The sequence below is a fragment of the Panthera onca genome, chromosome B4 (assembly GCF_046562875.1).
Source record: "Panthera onca isolate mPanOnc1 chromosome B4, mPanOnc1 haplotype 2, whole genome shotgun sequence".
Taxonomy (NCBI): domain Eukaryota; kingdom Metazoa; phylum Chordata; class Mammalia; order Carnivora; family Felidae; genus Panthera; species Panthera onca.
In genome coordinates, this window is record NC_138345.1 from 69,305,928 (window position 1) to 69,328,422 (window position 22,495).

General features: G+C 35.7%; 1 protein-coding gene across 10 annotated transcripts in view; it reads right to left on the reverse strand.

The window, feature by feature from the left end:
• YAF2 (YY1 associated factor 2) overlaps positions 1 to 22,495 on the reverse strand; it is an 82,198-nt gene that overhangs the window by 47,213 nt on the left and 12,490 nt on the right. The window contains exons 3-5 of one of the 10 annotated variants that reach the window (XR_013556778.2): positions 10,224 to 10,295; positions 10,031 to 10,130; positions 4,502 to 4,700 (exon numbers count right to left, since the gene is read on the reverse strand). The exons of 3 other annotated variants lie outside the window; for them this stretch is intronic. Coding sequence is in view for 2 of the 7 variants with exons in the window: in XM_078449945.2 (XP_078306071.1) it covers positions 10,224 to 10,356 (133 nt within the window). In the remaining 5 variants the exon portion in view is untranslated. Of the gene's footprint in view, positions 1 to 163; positions 262 to 4,501; positions 4,701 to 10,030; positions 10,131 to 10,223; positions 10,357 to 22,495 lie in introns of those variants that run through there. 6 more of the 10 variants (XR_013556779.2, XR_013556781.2, XR_013556780.2 and 3 more) reach the window with 6 other exon arrangements.

A 22,495-nucleotide genomic window follows, 5' to 3' on the forward strand; every position in this document is an offset into this window, starting at 1 on the left:
GAAAGTGCTATTAAAATTTAGTCATGCTTAATGTGAAGACTTAAATTAATGTAACTTTTAACATTTTCACTGAACTTAATACTGTTTGTTCCTCTAATATTAAATTCCTCTTGGGTACATTCTAAATAAGATGATTTTAACATAAAGAACAATGACAGCTTACCAGACTGTCCAGAAAAGAGACTGAATCAAATTTCTGGGCAGAGGCTTGAGCCAGCAGGATTGTTCCACCAAATGGTAACCAGGCTCTTCATGTTATCTCTGGCAAGAGGGTTAAATAGAAAGAAAGCAGCCCTATGTACACATAGAACAAGATTTGACCAACAGTTTAACTAACTCCATCCACCATAACATGCTTTGTTTTAGGAATATTCTCAATTACAATCCAAGTGCTAAATTTACAAAGTAAAATAAACACTTTTCATTATGATTTATTCAAATTTACCCATTCTCAGCAATTTTTAAGATATTCACAAATTTTGCGGGGCACCTGGGTGGCTCAGTTGGTTAAGCATCTGACTACTGGTTTCACCTTCTGTGATGATCTCATGGTTTTATGAGTTCGAGCCCCACGTCAGGCTCTGCACTGACAGCGTGGAGCCTGCTTGGGATCCTCTCTTTCTCTCCCTCTCTCTCTCCCCCTCCCCTGCTCTCTCTCTCAAAATAAATAAATAAACTTAAGAAAAAATAGATATTCACATTCGCCCTTTTGGAAAAGATTCTCACCTAACACAGATTCTAATTTTCTATCAAGGAAAATACACCTCTCTCACTAGGGTGAAAGCAAATAACAGTAACTATTTTTTATGAGATACTATGACAGACTTTAAAAGACACTGGGATTCTCATACTACGAACACTAATACCATTTCACAGTCCATGGTCCATCTAGAAATTTGAAGACAATATGGCTTTAGGAAATTAAGAATTTCATAAATAAGAACATAAACACTTGTACAAGACAGCACTGACTCAAAGAGAATACAGAAAAACAATTGTACTATCCCAGTATTGGAAGACTACTAGTTTTAAAAAAATGTATTGGACTCCGCACAATGAAAATAAAATTGGGAGTGCCTGGGTGGCTCAGTTAGTTGAAGTCGGACTCTTGGGGTACCTGGATGGCTCAGTAGATTAAGCAACTTACTTTGGCTCAGGTCACAATCTCGCGGTCCATGGGTTTGAGCCCCGCATCTGAACTGTGCTGACAGCTCAGAGCCTGGAGCCTGCTTCAGATTCTGCCTCCCTCTCTTTCTCTGCCCCTTCCCTGCTCACACTCTCTCTGTGTCTCTCTCAAAAATAAATAAACATTTTTAAAAAGTGGCGGAAAAAAAAAAAGGAGTCCAACTCTTGATTTTGGCTCAGGTCATGATCTCACGGTTCATGAGATGGAGCCCTGGGTCAGTCTCTGCACTGGCAGTGTGGAGCCTGCTTAGGATTCTCTCCCACTCTCTGCCCTTCCCTTGCTCTTACATGCTCATGGGTGCTCTCTCTCTCTCAAAATAAACTTTAAAAAAAAAAGACTTAAAATTATTAAAAATGAAAAGAAAATTGGATTTTAGAGATCCAAAATTTCCTACAAATTAAAATATTTCTCAAGTCAAAGTTCTTTAGCACAAAACAATTTAATGCTTCATACAGTGTTCTTAGTCAAACTACCATAGACTTCCGGTAACCAACTGCAGAAACAGAACCAATGGAAGACATCCAGATGGCTAAGGAGAAATTTGGGTTCAGGTGCTAGTTAATTTGAGAGTGAAATATACCAGTTATTCACCAGTTAAGCACCCAGATTATCCTAAATTCATGAACAAGCTACAATCTCTGACCATTAGAGTTTACTCTCTGGAGTTTTGTAAAAGAACAGGGAATAGGATCACCACTGACATTTCACTGCCTGTTTCCCATGCCCCAAATCAGAATGTTTCCCCTTTCTCCTATTTGTATTTAGAGGGAAGGTGGGAATAGGGAAAAAAAAAAGAAAACAGATCTGTACGTAACACAGTAAATTATAATTATTTATCTCTTTCCCTGAAAAACTTTAATTTCCTTAAAGAGAGAAGATGAAACCTATTCACCACCTCCCTATTGTTGGGACCTAACCCGGTGTCTGGCACTCATCTGCTATCTCAGAACTAAACTATATCACGGTCCTTGTGCTAGGGCCACTGCTTTCTTTTTCTACTACAAACCAATATCAAGAATAAATGCAGATTAAAACAATTAGGTCAATCCTTCCAGTTTTTACTTTTGTAAAAATATACATACATTAAATCTAGGTGTTTAAAAGCTATAAATATACATATTCTTTAAGGAAAAACATGTAGTTCCATACAGCTTCCTTTTACCACTATCACTAAGATCTTCCTCTCCTACCAACCCTATCCAGAAGTGACTACCATCATGAATTTGATGTAAGTGAGATCACACTGTACACAACGTTCTGCTTTGACCTCACATTACATTTCTGAGGTTTCCTTATTTAACTATATCAGAAGGCAGCATGGCATAGTGGACTATGGAGCCAGTCAAGTGAGATTCAAATCCTAGCTTTCAATCACAGCTCTGCTATTTACCACCTTTGAAAGTGGTAAGTTATTTACTTCTCTATGCTTCAGTATTCCCATATGTAAAATGGATATAATGATTGTACCAATTTCTGAGTTCTTACGAGGACTAAAATAATTCATGTTTATAAATGCTTAAAAGAATTCCTGGGCATAGACAGTGTAACTTTTTTTCTTGAAATATAAAAAAGTCACGAATGATGATAATCTAAGCAGATTTGGTAAATCTCTGTTAATATAACTATTTTATTTCTTATTTATCCATGCCTCTTACAGACAGACATTTAGATTTTTTTCCAAATGAACATCCCTACAGAAATCTCCCTGGGCAAATGTGCCACTTTCTCTAAACTAATAATATCTTGAATACCTTCTGGATACGAGGATATGCACATTTTCAACTGTGTAACACTTACCCGATCCTGAGCTAATGGGTGAAAATTGATGGCTCATAAGTTTTTAATTGCATTTCACTGCAAATGAGACTAAGCATCTTTCCAGTTCATTAGCCATTCCAATTTCCTTTCCTCTGTTGTGAATTGCCTTAATATCCATTGTTCACTTTATTTGCATTTGTATCATCTGTCCTATTATTTTCATCTTCATATATTCTGGGCACGAATCCACTGAGTATTGTAGACATTGCACCTAATTCCCAGTCATGCCACTTATATATGAGTTAATTTGTGACGTATTTTATTAAACCTAAGGTTTTCTTTCTGAAGTAGTTGGATCCTTTATCTCTGATGTCTTTATCTTCAAAGGTTCATTCTTTTCTTGACTTGTTAAAGCCTCACACATCCTAAAGACACATATTCTTTTTATTTTTTTGATAGAGAGAGAGAAAGAGAGAGAGAGAGAGAGAGAGAGAGAGAGAGAGAGAGAGAGAATATGCACACAAGTACGGAAGGGGGAGAGAGAGGGAAAGAATTCCAAGCAGGCTCCATGCTCCATGTGGGGCTCAATGTGGGACTTGATCTCATGACCATGAGATCATGACCCAAGCCAAAATCAAGGGTCAGACACTTAGCCACCTGAGCCACTGAGGCGCCCCGTAAAGACCTACATTCTTCTGTATTTTCTTCCTTATTAAACAGTTGTTTGTTCTTAGTGTAAAGTTGAAACAGAACTGTTTTCTGCATATGGTTTGAAGTAGAGACCTGTCTTCCCTCCCATATGGAAAACCAATTAAAGAGTCCACTCTGTTTCCCTGATAGAAAATGCCATCTCTAGCACTTACCAACTTTTCAAATATGTATAAATCGATTTCTGAACTCTCTATTCTATTAATCCGCCTTTTCCTGCATTAAGACTATACTACTTTAAAATTTTTTTTTAACATTTTATTTATTTTTGCGAGACAGAGACAAAGCATGAGCAGGGGAGGGGCAGAGAGAGGGAGACACAGAATCCGAGGCAGGCTCCAGGCTCTGAACTATCAGCAGAGCCGGACACGGGGCTCAAACTCTTCGAACCGTGAGATCATGACCTGAGCTGAAGTCAGATGCTAAACTGACTGAGCCGCCCAGGCGCCCCAAGACTATACTACTTTAAATATCATAAATTTATATTTTACTTTTTTGAGGTATAATTTACATAAAGTATACAGTTTGATTTTTTAAGTATTATACACCCTCAATGTGATCCAACCCAGATCAAAATATTAACATTTCTCATGCTCTAGAATGCTCCCTCCCAATCAGTACCATATTTCCAAGAAAATCACTATGCTGACCTCTATCACCATAGATTAGTTATGCTTTTTTTTGTAATTAAGTAGGCTCCACGACCAATGTGGGACCTGAACCCACAACCCTGAGATCAAGAGCTGCATGCTACACCACTGACTGAGCTGGCCATGCACCCTTCCTTCTACTTGTTTTTGAACTTCCTGTGAATGAAATCATACAATACGTAATATTTTCTCATTTCTATGTTCAACGTTAAGCATGGGAGATTCATCCCATGTTGTGTGTAGCAATTTATTGTCATTGCCATCCATTCTAAACACTGCCAAGTTTAAAATCAGTCTTGCTATCCAATGGCACAATCCCCTCCTCATTGTTCTTTTTCTTCTTTCGGACCTGTCTTGGTTATTCTTGGGGCTTTACTTTTGTATATGAAGGTCATTTTCTACAAAAAAAAAAAAAATCCTATTGGGATTTTGTCTGAAACTATACAATATCAATCACAGAGGAGTAACTTTTTTAGTAATATACTTCCCATATAGTATATCCTGCCTTTTACTCATGTCTAATTTTATGTCCTTAAATAAACTTTGGGCACTTTACAGAATTGGCTGTAAAGGAGAAAGTTTTTATTATATAACTGGCTAGTGCCAATTTGAATTTGACTTTATATCCAGTAAAATTAAATTCTATTAATAGTGTTAGCTTCGGAGGCTCCTGGATGGCTCAGGTGGCTGAGCAATCCAACTCTTGATTTCAGCTCAGGTCATGCTTCCCAAGGTTGTGGGATCCAGCCCCACATCAGGCTCTGTGCTGAACATGAAGCCTGCTTAAGATTCTCTTAAGATTCTCTCCCTCTGCTCCTCTCCCTTGCTTGCATGCTTTCTCTCTAAAATAAAATTTTAAAAATAGTGTTGATTTTTAAAAAATGTTCTAAGGATATGTTCATCTCATTTTTCCTTTTTCAATTTTTTGGATTTCTTTCTCTTTTTTCTTATTAGTAAAGACATATTTGCTTATTCTTGACTTTAATGGGAATGTTGCTGCTTGAAAGAAAGTTTGAAAGACAGTCTTTACTGAAAGAAAAAGTTCACTTGTCATGGTGTGAGGGGTTTTTAAAAAAACATTAATGAGTGTTGACTTTTATCATAAACTTTTACTAAATCTTTCAAGACAGTTCCCCTAAATCTTGTAAGTTACACTGATATAATTTTCAAATAAAGAATTACCCCTACCATATCCTAATTAAAATTTTTATTTATTCATACATAAGATTGCTACTATTTGGGCCATTTTGCATAAAAATAGAATTATCTGTTCCGCAAAGTATATGTGAAATATGATTATAAATATCACAATTAAAACTATTTCTCTGATATGCCTTCCCACCAATGAGAATGGCTAGAACAAAAAAGACAGATAATGAAAGTGTTGGCGGTGAAGGTGTGGAAAAATTGGAACCCTCATTCGCTGCTGGTGGGAAAGTAAAATGGCACAGCCACTTTGGGGAAACAGTCTGGCAGTTCTTCAAAAGGTGAAAGATAGTTATCATATAATCTAGCAATTCTGCTCCTAGGTACATAACCCAAGAGAAATGAAAATGTATGTCCACACAAAAATTTGTACACAAATGTTGACAGCAGGGCTTTCATAATAGCCAAAAAATGCAAAACAGTCCAAATATCTATCACCTGATTAAAGGATAACCAAAATGTGGTATATCCATACAATGAGATATTATTTGGCTATAAAAAGAATAAAGTGCACTGATATATGCTACAACATAGTTGGACCTTAAAAATATTATGCTAAGCAAAAGAAGTGAATCACAAATGGCCACACACATATTGAATGATTTCATTTATGCAAAATGTCAGAGTAGGCAAATTTATAGAAGGAGAGTAAATCAGTGGTTGCACAAGGATGGAGGGTTTGGGGAAAATTGGGAATGACTGCTAATAGGTACAGTTCTTTTTGGGTGATGAAAATATTTTGAAACATTGTGTTAATGTCTACAGAACACTAAAAATGCTAAAAACCACTGAATTACACGTTTAAAATGGATAAGTGACAGAATTTGTGGATGACAGCTCAATAAATTTGCTATTTTTAAAAACCTATACCTCTCAGGGAAATCTACTGCAACTTTAATTACTTTAATGCTTTTCTTTACAAGTTTGGAATGATTTTTTTCCTGGAAAATAATCCATTTCACCTGGTTTTTAAAAGTTTATATACATACATATACATACACATACATATACATATATATATAAGTGATTTCTTGTGATTCCAAAATTATAATTGCACTTGTCATTATATCTCACTTTTTTTTTTTATATCTCATTAAGTTTTATTATTTCCATCATGGTTTTTGATGAGTACATCCAGAACTTAATCAACTAAAAAGAACCAGTGTTGATTTGAATAAACATTGCTCTCATTTTTATTGTTGATTATCTTCTATTTCACCAAATTCTACTTGTGTTTTTATTTCCTTCCCTCCTTCTTTCTTAGCTTTTGTTTTTTGTTTTTTTTTTTTTTTTTAGTTTTTGAGTTGAGTATCTGGCTCATTTATTTTCTTTCAACCTGATACATGCATTTAAAGTTACAAATTTACTCCTGAGGACCACTTTTCCTGTATCCTTCAAGTTCTGATACAATGCTTTTGTCACAATTCAGCTTTAATTATTTGACAGTTTCTTTAATTTTTTTTTTAAATTCTTGAAAATGCTTGGTCATTTTTTCTTCAATACCGCTTCTCCTTTATTCTCTGTATCTTCCATTCCAAAACTCCAATCAGATCTATACTAGAGCTTTTCAATCCACCTCTACAGTGGCTTAGCTTTTCTTTCATATTTTTCATCTTTTTATTTTCCTGGTTGGTGTCCTGGAAGATTTATCAGTTTTAGCCTGAAATTAATAACTTCTCTCTTCAGCTGAGTCTAATCATTTTTTTTGCCCATTTATTGAGTTATTTTTATAACTAGCTATATTTTTTTATTTCAATTAGTCACTCCATATATCTCAACATATTTATTGCTTCTTGACTGTTCTTATTCAAATATAATGCAATATGCTCTGAATGAGAAAAGGGGATATATTTTAAGCTAATACACTTTTATGTGAAATGTTCTTTGAATGTTATCCACTACAAAACTCTTCTTTAAAGAAAAAAAAAAAATCCACTTCTTATAAGTTCTCTTGACTGCTATTCTACCAAATGTACCCCACTGTGCCTACCTGTATCAAGGCATGGAAAAAACAAGCTCTATTATTCCCATTTTAGAATGAGAGAAATTGAAGCACAATATGGTTCTTTTTAAAATACTTTCTCAACTTTTTTTGAAAAATATCAAAACCACAAAAAAAGTTGAGAAGTACAATGTCCTGCATACCTTTTACCTAGATTCAAAATTGTTAACATATGCCACATTTGCTTTATTTCTCCTTTTCTCCCTCTCTACATACAAATATACCACACATTTTTTTCTGAATCCATTTGTGAACCCATCGCAATATTTCACTTCAAAATTTTTCAGCATGTTATCTCTAAAGAATAAAAAATAAGGATAGTCTTAATATCCCATACTACTATCATACCAAAGAAATTAAATAGCTTGATTAAAATTGAATAGCTTCTTACATGGATGTGCAGAAGCAAATTCAAAACAAGCATTTAAGTCATCTCACTAAATGTTCTTTATCTTGTTTTGTCTAAATGGAGCAGAACTGGTTCTCTGGTGAGATTCACACTCAATCTGTCATTTCCTTCCTTCAGTAACCCTGAATTAAATTTCATTTACTGCTTCTTCAGATAGGTATTCTTAAATCCAAGCATTTCTGAAAATCAAGCAATAATCTTCAAAGTTATTCAAACCTCAAAAATCAAGTACACTGAATTTCCGGTTTGTTTACTAACAGTAAATGAGTCTTAAAATGAGACAAACTAGTTAACTCTCTTAAAACTATACACTATTGGGGCGCCTGGGTGGCTCAGTCGGTTAAGTGTCCGACTTCAGCTCAGGTCACGATCTCACGGTCCGCGAGTTCGAGCCCCGCGTCGGGCTCTGGGCTGATGGCTCAGAGCCTGGAGCCTGCTTCCGATTCTGTGCCTCCCTCTCTCTGCCCCTCCCCCGTTCATGCTCTGTCTCTCTCTGTCTCAAAAATAAATAAATGTTAAAACTATACACTATTTTAACGTCCCACAGAAGTTTATAGTGTGCTAAACAATCACAATTTCACTCTTCCAGTTTTAAAAGGAAAAAAACTGTTGTTCTTAAGAACTTACAAAAAGGACTGATAAGCCAAATGAACCTGCTCTACAAATAAGAAAACTAATGAATATATTCATGAACAACTCATTTTCTTCTATCAACTACATGAAAAACTAGTTTTTTAATGGGTACAACTTAAACTCAATCTCTGACGTTAGGAACTAAATAAGACTAAAAACAATAAAATCCTATCCTTGTTTTCAATGACCATACAAATCAGCTTAAGTGTTTCACACTGGAAGGAACAGCAATACAACCTAAAGCTAATAATGTTTAAAGGTGAAACTGTCATACAGATGAAAATTATATCCATAATCACAGAAATGTTTAAGATAAAAAGATGTTTAGGATCAATCTACAATCAAATAGTAGTTAACAGGAGTGTTTACTATGTGCTGTTAGGCACTAAGTATATCCCACGATTCAATTAATTCAATCCTCATAGCAATCTCATTTCTCCACTGAGGAAACATAGGTCACAGAGAGATGCTAGCACAAAAGGAATTATGTAAGGGATAGGACTTGACTTCAACCTTAGAGTACAGAAAAGTAGAATGAGGTCATTTCAAAAAATTGGAAAAGCACAAGCCTTAAAGCATAAATATAACAAGTATCCAAGTAAGACCAAAAGAAAAGTTTCAAAATGGAGAAATTAAGGCTGGATAAATAGGATGGGATTGTAAGAGGTCTTACATACCTAGCAAATGGATGAAAATTTTATAAAACAGCTTGAATAGAGCACCACTACAGGCTCTTTATGTGTTAAAAGTGCCCTTTTAAAAAAGACAACCTGGTAACAATACAGAATGAGAGAAATGAGAAGGTATTCTGTCCAATTCTAACATTTACATACCAGTGCAATAAACTGTCTGATACCTATGGAATCTGAGAGTCCACAGTGAACCAACTGGGCCACCCATCACATCAATAAGGCCATCTATTATGAACAAGGAAGTAGTAAACAGAGCTGAACACACCCTGAATTATTTTCCAAATATACCTACAATGAAGTTAAAAGGTACACTGAAAACTATGTCAGTAAGAAATGCTACATAATTAACATAAAATTACTTTTGCTGCTCAGTACTATGCCAAAAGAATTTGGCCAAATCTGGCATAAGCATAACTTTTACAGTATAAGTATTTACTTCATATAAATGCAACATCACAAATAAAGGAATTTATAAAATAATTTAACACACAGCTTCCTTAAATTGCTTTAGAAGTATTACACTATTTACCAAAAGATAATAGACACATAATTTTTATAAAAAAACAACTATTATGTAAATGATACTCTTTAAATTTAACGTCACACTTATTCATACGCCCATCAAGAACTAGGTATTTATCACTCATATAATAAATTCCACAAATCTACATCAAATTTACAAAAAGAAGCTATCTCAAACAACTTTCCTCTTGGTAATTAAATTCCTTCTAAAGAGAAGAAATGTGAGAAAAAAAATCTCAAATTTGCAAAAACTAGATTACTCACCAGTAACTTGAGTTATCCTATTGGGTCTTTTCCCTCACAGATCCACCTCTCTTGCCCTTCTGTCCAGCATGAGAATCTTCCTGATGGGCATCCACTGGAACTGAGGGGGCATGCAGTACAGACGTATATGTAAGAAAGTTGGGGGGAGGGGATTTGGGAGATGCTAGAGACATGCTTCAGTGCACTTGCTTACCTTCCTGAAATTGGAAATTTCAACGGTTCCTTGGTCCTCGAGGCATTCACAATAGCTTCAAAGAATGTGGATCTGTGGAGATTACCCAATAGGAGAACTCCAGTTACTGGTAAGTGATCCAGCTTTTTCTTCTCTATCAGAATAAGAAGATTAATTTTATTTGAGATTATTAATACCCATAGAACTACAGGGGAAAGGAGTGTAAATTTACCAGGTAACTGTATATGAATGCACCAAAATAAACACAGAAACAAAACGCATTCCTGGCATTATCAGAAAGAGAAAGAAAAGAAAATACGATTTGAATGGTTTCATTTTTAAATTCCCATTATAATGGCAGCTATATCTTAATATACAAAAATATCAGCTATCAGACTATTCCATTTCACTGAAACAACACCGTCACTCTTTAATATTAGTAAAAGTATAATTAGTTGATCAAAATCTGCCATTTCTTAACTAGTCATTGTCATTAACCTTCACCGAATTTTGGTGTAGCAGCCACAGTGAACTACAATCTGTAAGACTTCAGATAAAAAGCATCAATAAAATTCCCTTTTCTCACTAAGTCTTTAAAATAGCCACTTACCACCAATAAGAAACCAGCCACACACACATATAGAAGTATGCCAGACCACTGATAAGAATGCTGATTTTAATTTAAATATGTGCACAAAGTAGAAATCATAGTTGTTTTTTTTTTTTTTAATTTTTTTAACGTTTATTTATTTTTGAGACAGAGAGAGACAGAGCATGAACGGGGGAGGGTCAGAGAGAGAGGGAGACACAGAATCGGAAGCAGGCTCCAGGCCATCATCAGCCCAGAGCCCGACGCGGGGCTCGAACCCACAGACCGTGAGATCGTGACCTGAGCCAAAGTCGGACGCTTAACCGACTGAGCCGCCCAGGAGCCCCAGAAATCATAGTTTTAACTGTTATACTTTTAAAATAATTGTCTAAAAATGGTCCTGTCATTAAAAACAAAAACCAACAAAAAACTGACTTCTAAAAAAAGGTCTTCTCAACAGAACTTTATTTTGAAGTTCACATGAAAACATACTATTACCTTTAATTCAATACATATTAATCAGGTAAAGACTAGTTTCTGTTGAAGATAGAGATATATTTCAGTAATACTCCTCCCTCTTACCATTATGCTGCTAAATAATCATCTTCTGCCCTCAAGAAACAAAGTTTTTATGTTTCCTAATTCTATAGAAACAAAGATAATGCATAGTTTTTCTCTGTTTTAAAAGTGAATAGGATTAAGAGGCGCCTGGGTGGCTCAGTGGTTAAGCATCCAACTCTTGATTTCAGCTCAGGTCATGATCTCATGGTCGTGAGATGGAGCCCCATATCAGGCTCTGCACTGGGCATGGAGCCTGCTTGGGATTCTCTATCCCCCTCTCCCTTTGCCCGCCCCCCCCCCCATAACAAAATAAAATAAAAATATTTTAAAAATAAAATAGGATAAAATGGTGTATAAATTCATCATTCAACAAAAATAAGTTGAACACGTAATTCTCATGAAAACCTTACATTTCACTCTTGTTATGATGGAATGTTTGCATTTGGTATTAAGTCGACAGCACACGTCAAGATTTTTGCTAGATCGTTACTTAATTTGAAGATATAAATTGTCTTGTATATAAATTATATACTTTTTAAAGTAAATCTGGGTTTTAAAAAATAGTTTAATGCATTTGTTTTTAAATGACCCATTCATACAAACAGGGCACTACACAGACCTCCATTTCTAACTGTAATACAGAGATAAATATCAAAAGGGTCCTCTAGTTAAGTTTTCCAGATTCCTAGTTAACTTCTAGTACCTGAAGAGTACCTGGCATAAAGGTCCTACATGTTTGGATTAATAAAGTAAATACAGGTGCAATAATCCAAACATTTCAAACTTTTGGCATCATCTAGGATAAAAAGTATCACTAAGAACTAAATAATAATTCCCAGTTTTTATTTATAACAAATTTAGACTCATGAATTTAAAATAGAACCAACTGCATTTTTAAACTAATTTAAGATAATTAAAATATCTTGAAAATATTTTAAAGTAACCAAAAGGGTCACTTAGAGACCAGCACTGAAAGCTATTTGTTGTTATCATGCCATTACCTCAACTAAGACAGATTTTATCAGAATAGCTTAGAAAAGTACTTCCAGAAATTAGGATGCTCTATTTAAAACTATCTTGTGTAAGCCCTAATAATTACAACACTCATTCACAAAAAGGTACTCCTTAGTAATTAAGAATCAAATCAAGTATTTCGGTAATGAAAAATCTATTCCATAAAATCAATCTAAACTTGTGAAAAAACTGCTTAGAAAAAAACGTGGTAGCTAACTTTCACTTCCACTACTACCCCTGGTTCGGACATTATATTTTAGCTAGAAGCAATTTAAATTACAACTAGTTTTGATGATTCCATGTACCTTATTTTCTAATTTTCAATTAAGATTTAAAATTCTTATGGAAATTATTATGGTTGTGGGAAGTTATTCACCATAAATCCTGGACTTGGAATCCTATAACAGCATAATGAAATTTAACATTATACACATATTCATGCATATTTAAATGACACTACTGATGTTTCATATGTAAACAAACAATGGGGCATATGTGTTTATATTTGAATTGAGTCCATTATGACTTTTCTCCCTTTTCAGTCCATGATACACTCTCCTCAGGGTCCCCAAATTATAAATACCACCCATTTCCTAATCAAAATTTCCTTTTCCTCAGTTTTTAACTTTCATTTTTATTTTTTTTAGTTTATATCCAAGTTAGTTAACATACCACTATATGTTATTTGTTCCTTTCCCTCATTTAATCCACCATTTCCCACTAATCCACAGAGAAACAAAAACAATACTATTTTCTCATTAATATAATTAACTTAAAATCAAAATGGCAAGAACTCTACTCATCTGTAAAATAAGGATAACAACAAAACCTAGTTCACGGGACAGTATTGGGAATTAAGTTAATGTAAATAAAGCTTTAGACCCAATGCCCAGAATCTAACTATATACATCAAACTGTTGACATAATCATCCAGAAATGGTTTTCAAGTGATTTTATACACTTTTAGAGGGATATAGTCTACATAAGAAAACTACATAAAAGAACTACATAAAGAAATTCTAAACTTAGAGATTTGTTTATAATAATTTCGGTACTATTATTTTGAAACTATATATATTTTTTAATGTTTATTTTTGAGAGAGAGAGAATGAGAGAGACAAAGAGAAGAAGCCACAGAATCTGAAGCAGGCTCCAGGCTCTGAGCTATCAGCAAAGAGCCCAACGCGGGGCTCAAACTCACAAACCATGAGATCATGACCTGAGCCAAAGTCGGACACTTAACTGACTGAGCCACGCAGGCGCCCCTGAACTAGATTGTTTATACTGCAAGATAAAGAAAATAAGTAATTTATGTTACTGATTAGGAATCACCAATTACAACATAAAAGCTGTAAGAACATGTTAATATCAAAACTCAATTCCAAATACCACTATACACTTGGCGATTTTTTAAAAAGGCATATAATTTGGAAATAGTTAATAAAAGATTCCAGGCAGCAATTAGTAAATAAATCACTATCATTATCAGATTAACTTAAAAACTATATCTGCTAATAATATAAAACCAGGCTTTACATTAGATTTACTTTAGTAAAGGAAGTTACTCAACTTTACAAGTTGCCAGAAACATTTATACAAATTGTTTTCCATGTCCCATGTACCTGATTTTTATAAGCTAGAATTTTACAACTGTTGACAAATTCTAAAACGAAAACATGAGAAAAACAGCATATATTCATGTTATTGACTGACATTTGATGGTGAAAATACTAATATTCAAATTGTTTGGAAGCTAAAGGGGAAGGATGGTAGCAGAACCCCTGCTTTGGACAAAAGAATTTCTCATTTATTTATCTTATATTTTGAATTTCCCCCCATCTTTTCCTTCCAAGAAAGAATTCTGCAACAACAACAAAAAGTTTAAACTTTAAAGGATAGCATGGTGGGTAACCTCTAAGACTGCCCACAATGATCCAACCAACCTCTTGGTATGCAAGCCCTTCTGTAATTTCCTCCCCCAGAATATAGGCTGGATTTAGTGACTGATTTCTCAGGAAGAGAATGTGGCAGAAGTAATGGGATATCACTCCCAATATTAGGTTATAAAAAGACTGGCTTCTTTTGGGGGCTCTCTCTGATACCTTGTTTTGGAGTAAACAAGGTGCCATATGGTGAGCAGCCCCATGGAGGGGCCCATGTGGCCAAGAAACTGATGTCTCTGGCCAACAGCCAGAGTCCTGAGGCCTGTCGACAGCCATGTGAGTACTTGGTAGCAGGTATTCTAAGGCCTGCTGACAACCACACGAGTGAACCTGAAAGTGGATCCTCCCTCATTTGAGCCTGAGACCCTGAGCAGCCCAAATCACCTGATAAGCTGCTTCTAAATTCTTGACTCAGAAAGGAGGATAAGGTAATAAATGTTTATTATTTTCAGACAGTAAATTTTGAGGTAATTTGTTATACAAAATTACAATTTGTCTAAGTGCGCAGCAGCCCTGAAACTGGTTGCTGTGTCTGCAAGCTTTTTTTTTTTTTACTGAATGATGTTAAGAACTAATTAATTTAGATATAAAGAAGTCTACGTTACCTCAACCCCCAGAATAAAATATTACTCTACTGGCTGTCAAATAGCATCCCTCACTTCCTACCACCTCTTCTACTATGCTAAATATTAACCAATTGTCCAGTGACATAATGCTGTGTAGTTTTTCTTTCACAACATTTTATATTCTACTCATTCTTCCTAAGAATACCTTAATCATATTAATTAATCTTCAACAATATTGTGATCTTCCTAATTTAACAGATGCCCCAGGTCCCTTAATTATGCACCACATTTTATAAGCCATATCTTAAAATGGGATACTTCCATAGACAGTCAATATCATCTACTCTTTATAGCTTCTAGTACAAGGAAACTTTTTCCTGATCCTAGTCCAAAACGTCAGGTGCATCATATGTAATCCTTTATTCACCAACTATAGTTAGTATCCAAGTTAACATACAAAAATAACAGCTAATGGTACTCTCAATGCTAACAATTATGCCAGCATGAAAATGAAGTCTAACTTTTACTGTAATTATGTCCTTTTTCTCAACTTTTGATATTAAAATTAACCTGACCAGACTCTAAGCCCTGCATTAGTTTCCAAATCAATTCTTAATAACCATCTCTAAAATGTGTAAGTGCATATTTTCTGTATAATCTGATTTTATAAAACAATGGCAAATTTTTCTAACAAATTCCAATATAGTCTGAAGTTAACACTGACAGTTTTCAAACTACTGCCCATATTCTAAATAATAACTTTGTTATTCAGCAGTCATAAAATCTGAATCATGAATCACATCAAATCCAATTTACTCCACAGATGCCTATTACTTTATGAACCAAACAGTTTTATGAAAAGTGCTGTGATTTGCCTGGTTAGATGATCAATAAAGATTGCTATGATTCATTCCCTCTAAAAACAGAACATAAAGGATTACTCAAACCATACACGCTCCCCCACAATTATACTATTACATTTACTTACCACTTAAAAAAATTCTTGATACCAAGGTGGACCCAATTTTTTATATTAATTCTATTAACTGTTATAGGTACAATCAGGAGCTACCTGTAAAAGTACAGGCTTAATGATAGATTTTACTGGATAATTAGAGCATTCTTGAGAAAGTTAGTTACTAACATAATTTTACTCATCTCCTGACCTACAAATATTAACTTCCTTTATTTAACCTGTAGATACAATTTAGAACTACTGTAACTACCATGAAAAGCTTAGTACAAGCACTTTGCAGGATTATCTTGTTATAACCTAAAATATAAATTTTAACAGTCGTTAAAATAAACATTACACAGAATGCAAGAGAAAAATTAAGATTCTATCTGAAGAACAGCCATTTGACATGGCTCACTACATCCCCTCGTTTTGAAAACAATCTCTTCCCAGTTTCTGTAACATTACATTCTGCCAGTTTCTTACTGCCTATTTCTCTTTCTCCTCCATTTCTTCATCTTGGTGGACACAAAAAGGTCATAATGTTTCCTGGGTTCTCTTTTCTCATGCTATGCAGTCTATTCACTCCCTGATCTGTCTTACCTACTTCCATAACTTCAACTCAATCATGTATGCTGATGACTATCAAGTATATATTCATAGCCCTGTCCTCCTTTGTAAGCCCACGCCTCACATATCCAACTGCCTCACAGATCTCCCCTCTCAGATTTCCCTCAGATACCTGAAATTCAACAAATCTAAAAGTGAACTACTACCTTTCCCCAAAACTGTCCCTCTTCCTGTTCCCTTTGTCAGCGTAAAGCACATTTATCCAGCTGCTTACCTGAGCCAGAATCCTGGGATTCATCCTTGATTCTTCCCTCTCTATAACCCAACTTCCTATCTCCCATAACCACCTCCAGCCATCCATCAAGTCCTATCAATGTGCTCCTAAATGTATCTAGAATCCATTCATTTCTGTCTCCCACTGACATTATCCTTGTTCTGGCCACTACTGTATCTTGCCTAGACCTATTGTAATGGCTTCCACTAAATGGTTTCCCTGCCTCTAGTTCAGATTTAACAAACAAGCATGACATTATGACAAAATAAAATGCTATTAGTTGTGGTTTAAAGTATACATTATACTGATGGCAAAAGAAAACATTTTTAAACTGCTGAAAAAGCTACACATGAAGGTAACTTTGGTTAAACGGGCATAATTAAACATAATACATCCAACTCACAGACTGATAAAATGAAACATTATATAAACATCGCTTAAAAAACAAGAAATGGAAAACAGCTTAAAGCAGCAATCAGATACATGATAAAGAGTCTTTGCAGTTAAGCATTACCAATATCTATGCAAGACACAGTGACAGGCACTGGGAATTTTTATTACTATTTATAATTATCATCATAATTAATTAACTAAGAGCTATGCTAAGTTCCTTAGATCATTTATCACATTGAATCATCACCATAAAGCTGTATGGTTATATGGCTGTAAATGGCAAGGTGGGGATTTAAGCTGAAATAGGATTCCAGGACAAATGGTAAAGCGATTACAGTGATTTCTCCTAGGAAGGAGAAAGAAACAGAAACAAAATGATTTCAATACACTATGTAATTACAACCACCAGATTTTTGGATAGAATGCTTCAAGAATAATTCAAAGGACATTCATTCTGGCCTAGAGATAAAGATATGCTTCTTGAGAGATGATGCTTGAGCAAACATAAAGACCAAAAAAGAAAATTTTGGAGGATGGAACAGTATGAGGCAGAAAAAACAACATAATATACAAGATGACAGAATGGCCTAAAAAAGATCATGACCATGCTTTCTGACAATCCAACCCTGAAAACAGACTTACTTTTTAACTATGGCAAACAGTAAAAAATGTTTTTAACTGTTCAACTCTTAAGTCTATAAATACTGCTTACCACTATTACACTACCAAAGTGCTTTTTAGAAGTTAAAACTTTCACTGGTAATCCCCAAATGTTTATGTGACAAGTCACATCTGGTTACTAGGGGACACACCCCACCCCCAACAGCACGCAAGGAGGGGAAGAGAGGAAAGAGAAGAGGGAGGGACGGGGAAAGGGCAGGTACATGAAATTGTAAAATTATCCCTGAAATAATTTGTGGAAATGTTATCCTTTAGTAGAAGACCCTTATTCTTATGTTCTGGTTTTGTCAGCTACCACATTTGAACCCACATGCTTGACGATAGGGACTGTTACACCCCTAACGGATATCAAGTATTATATCACCACTCATGTATTTGATGGTTTTAGCTAACATTTTCTGAGGACTTACTATATGCCAGGTACTGTCAAGTATTTTGCAAGACTTATCTCATTTAATCCTCACAACAACTCTGTGAGATAGGTGTTATTATCAAGTCCATTTTATAAATGTAAAAACTGAGACTCAAAAGTTGATTAACTTTCACAAGGTCACACAGCTAGTAAGTGGTGAGATCAATATTTAAGCCGAAACAATCAAGCTCCAGAGTCCAAACTCTTCATCACTATACTACAGGGAACTACTGTAGGGAACTCTGAAATACTGAAAAAAAAAAAATTTTTTTTTTTGCTTTCCATTATACTGAATACACCTAAAAATTTAAAACAAACATGTAGGAGCGCCTGGGCGGCTCAGTCACTTAAGCATCCAACTCTAGATTCGGCTCAGGTCATGATCTCACCATCGTTGTGGGATGGAGCTCCACATTGGACTCTGTGCTACAGCATGGAGCCTGCCTGGGATTCTCCTTCTCTCTCTCCATCCCTCCCACATGCGTACACGCTCTTTCTCAAAATAAGTATTTTTTAGAATAATAAAATAACATGTAGGCAAAAAAATAAAACTAGATAAAATTTCCTGCACCAAAAATATGTATAATGAAGTCCTACACAAGTGGAATATGGAGAGATCACAATTAAACTGTCAATTACCAAGGAATATTACAGAAAAATGCCATGTGATCAGAGGCATTAAGTTTATGGAAAATTGGCGAGGGAATACTACCCAAATGTGATAACCATATTCATATAGATAATGGAATAGCCTTATCCATGTCACCAAAAACTATAATTTGATGACATAATGAATTTAATATATTTCTTGTCTATAAATATACTGGTTATCACTCAACTAATTAGTGATTATATAGCTCTAGGTTTTACCAGCCTTGGTCTTTGAAAACAGAGGAAAGGGGGCACCTGGGTGGCTCAGTCAGTTAAACGTCCGACTTCGGCTCAGGTCATGATCTCATGGTTCATGGGTTCGAGCCCCACATTGAGCCCCATGTCAGGCTCTGCACTGACAGTGCGGAGCCTACTTAGGATTCCCTCTCTTCATCTCTCTCTGCCTCTCTCTCTCTCTTTCAAAAATAAATGGATAAACATAAAAAAACTTTAAAAATCTTAAAATTTTTTAAAAAGAGCAAAGTGTCTAACAAGATGGGTGAGAAGAAAGGAAAGATAAAGGGAAGGAGGGAGGAAGAAAAGGCTTTTCAAGGGACAAACTTTTTAATCTGTGCATCACTACACAGAATTCATTATTAGCTCTTGCTTTTGAAACGTGTGGCTAAGAAGTCCAGTCACAATTAACCCAGCCTACGCTGAACAGACAAATTTAAGTGGTGGAAAGCTAAATGGAAGGAACAGGGCAGTGGTTTCAAAAAAAACTGTTCCAATAGCAAAGCAGCTTCAGGAAATAAATTAAAAGAAACCCTAGTGAATAAAGTATATAAGAGCATAGATGACATAGCTGAAGTGGAGTGTGGGAGCATGGAGCCCCACTTGGTTGTTCCTGCTGGCAGTCACTGAGATAATTTCATGAGATTTCAGGGCTCCAACCAACACAATTCAAAACCCCTGTGTTCTTCTGAGGGAAGGCTAGCTCATTTCTACCCCAACAAACCTGTTACTTGATTCTAACCAGCAAAAACATTTTCTTACTCCCTTATTCCCTGCAACTTGCTCTCTCACAGGTTTCCCAAAGCCAGCTCTGAGTGAGCTGTATGGGTGAAGGAATGTATGGCTGTGTACAGATATCAGAAACAGGAATAAGAGGGAGGATGTGTTAACAGAGGCGGCATTTTTTGACATAAGAATTCATGAGGGAAGTGTTGGCCAGAGAGGGCACCATTAACAGAGACATACCCACGCTCAAATGTTGTACACAAATGCCTGCTCATATACACACTCGTACATGCAATGCTGCCTCACACACACATGCACCCCCAAAAGAAAGGGGAAAGCCCTTTGGAAAAAGCAGTTCAAGTAGAATGAATACCTCAGAGCCTTGCCCACCTCACTGTCTTATCTTGAAAAAAACCAGAGCAGTGCTTCTTGAATTTTAATGTGCATATGAATAATCTATAAAATGCAGATTATGACTCAGTAAATCCTCGGTGGGACTAGAGATTCTGCATTTTTTTTTTTAAGTTTTATTGATTAAGTCATCCCTACACCCAGCATGGGGCTTGACCTCACAAGCGAGATCAAGAGTCCCAGGTTCCTCCAACTGAGCCAGCCAGAAGCCTAGAGATTCTGCATTTCTAACAAGTTCCCAGGAAGTGTCTCTGCCACTGGTCTTTGGACCATATTTCAATAGCAAGGGCCTACAGAACAGAATGTCCCAACGAGTTCTGTATTATAATAGAGAAAAAATAAAACAAAATCCACTCAGGTAAAACTGAGAACTGCACAACTATATAAGCTAAAACAAATTCTTTTGGAGGATTCTCAGGACTTTCAATTTATTAAACTCTAAGAAGATAATGATACACAGTATTTTCCCAACTTTCTTGGCTTGTTTTCAAAAGCATTCCCTACCACCAGTGTTTGTGAGGCCTACTGGAGTACAGAGAGAAGGCAAGATGAGAGCTGTCTTGTGAAGTCAGAGAAACACCCCTGATTTAGAAATCTCCTTTCTCCCATTCTTCCAGAGAGAGACACCTCAACTTCCCCCTTTTAAATGCTAATATCCACTTGTAAAAAACAGAAAGGAAACACACGTTAGAAACAGCGATCTCTGGCTGGAGAGATGTTGTGATGAGCATTCTTATTTTCCTCTTTTTATTTCTTTAGTATCTTCCATGAACATGTAATATTTTTATCACCAATTACTTCCTTAAGAAAAAACTAACTCTACCCACCCCCCCCCACCCCCGCCATGCTCAGGATATTTATTCACAATTACTTTATTTAGATTTACAGAACAGACAAAACAATAAGATTTCCTAGTAAAGGAAGAACTGCTGGTGGAGTGAAGAAAATAAAGGATGAGAAAGAAGGCAAGCTAGGGGAAAAGGAAAAAAAGCAAGCTAGAAATGAGTATTAAGAGACTTTGGGTCCTGGGGAGATCAAAGATAAACAGCAAAAAAGGATGGAAAAAGATCAAAGAAGACCAAAACAATTTTGCCTTCTCTGTCAATATACCTAGAGCTCTACTTTTTTTTTTTTAAAGTATATTTATCTATCTTGAGACAGAGCAAGAAGGAGAGGGAGAGAGAGCATGAGCAGGAGAGGGGCAGAGAGCAAATCCCAAGTATGCTCTGCCTTGACAGTGCTGAGTCCCACTTGGGGCTAGATCTCACAAACTGAGATCATGACCTGAGCTGAAATCAAGAGTCGACCACTTACCCAACTGAGCCACCCAGGCATCCCCTTAGAGTTCTACTTCTTAAACAAATACTTCTTTGGCATCTAATATTACCTACCTGCTGCTTTTGTTAAGTTGATCGTACCAGATCATCCTATAAAGTATGATAGCGTGCAAACGAACCCTGACTGGACCACAAAACATGTAAAAATGAAGTGGTTTAACTCATGTCTAAAAATTACCAGTGAGCTGCATAAACTTTTTATCATACACATATAGTAATATACACACATACAAATTGGTTATTAATTATACTATTAATGATTCTTAATATTTGTGTCCCCCCCAAAAAGGGAAATAATATTTACTGGGATTTTTCCTCTAAGAAATATTATGATATCAAAGTCAGAATATAAAGCACAAAAAAATGTTACTATAAGAGATATCAAGGGGCAGCTAGGTGGCTCAGTTGGTTAAGCGTCCAACTCTTAATTTCAGCTCAGGTCATGATCTCAAGGTTTGGAGTTCAAGCCACACATCTGGCGCTGAACTGACAGTGGAGGGACTGCTTGGGATTCTCTCTCCCCCTCTCTCTCTGTCCCTCCCTTGCTTACACTCTCTCTTTCTCAAAATAAACAAATATTAAAAAATATATCAATATGAAGTTTGTTAACAATTACATGTCAAAAATATTAGTTAGAGTTAACATGGGGGAAATAATTGACTGTCATTTTGTTCTTCATGCATTACACTGCTAGCCCAGTTTTAACATAAATTCTTATATTAGTGGGGTGCCTCGGTGGCTCAGTTGGTTAGGCCTCCAGCTTCGGCTCAGGTCATGATCTCGTGGTTTACAGGTTCAAGCCCCGCATCAGGCTCTGTGCTGACAGCTCAGAGCCTGGAGCCGGCTTTGGATTCTGTGTCTCCCTCTCTCTCTCTGTCCCTATCCCCTCACGCTCTGTCTCTCTCTCCTTCAAAAACAAACATCAAAAAAAATTACTTAATTAAAAAAATTCTTATATTAGTTATAAGTAGTAGGT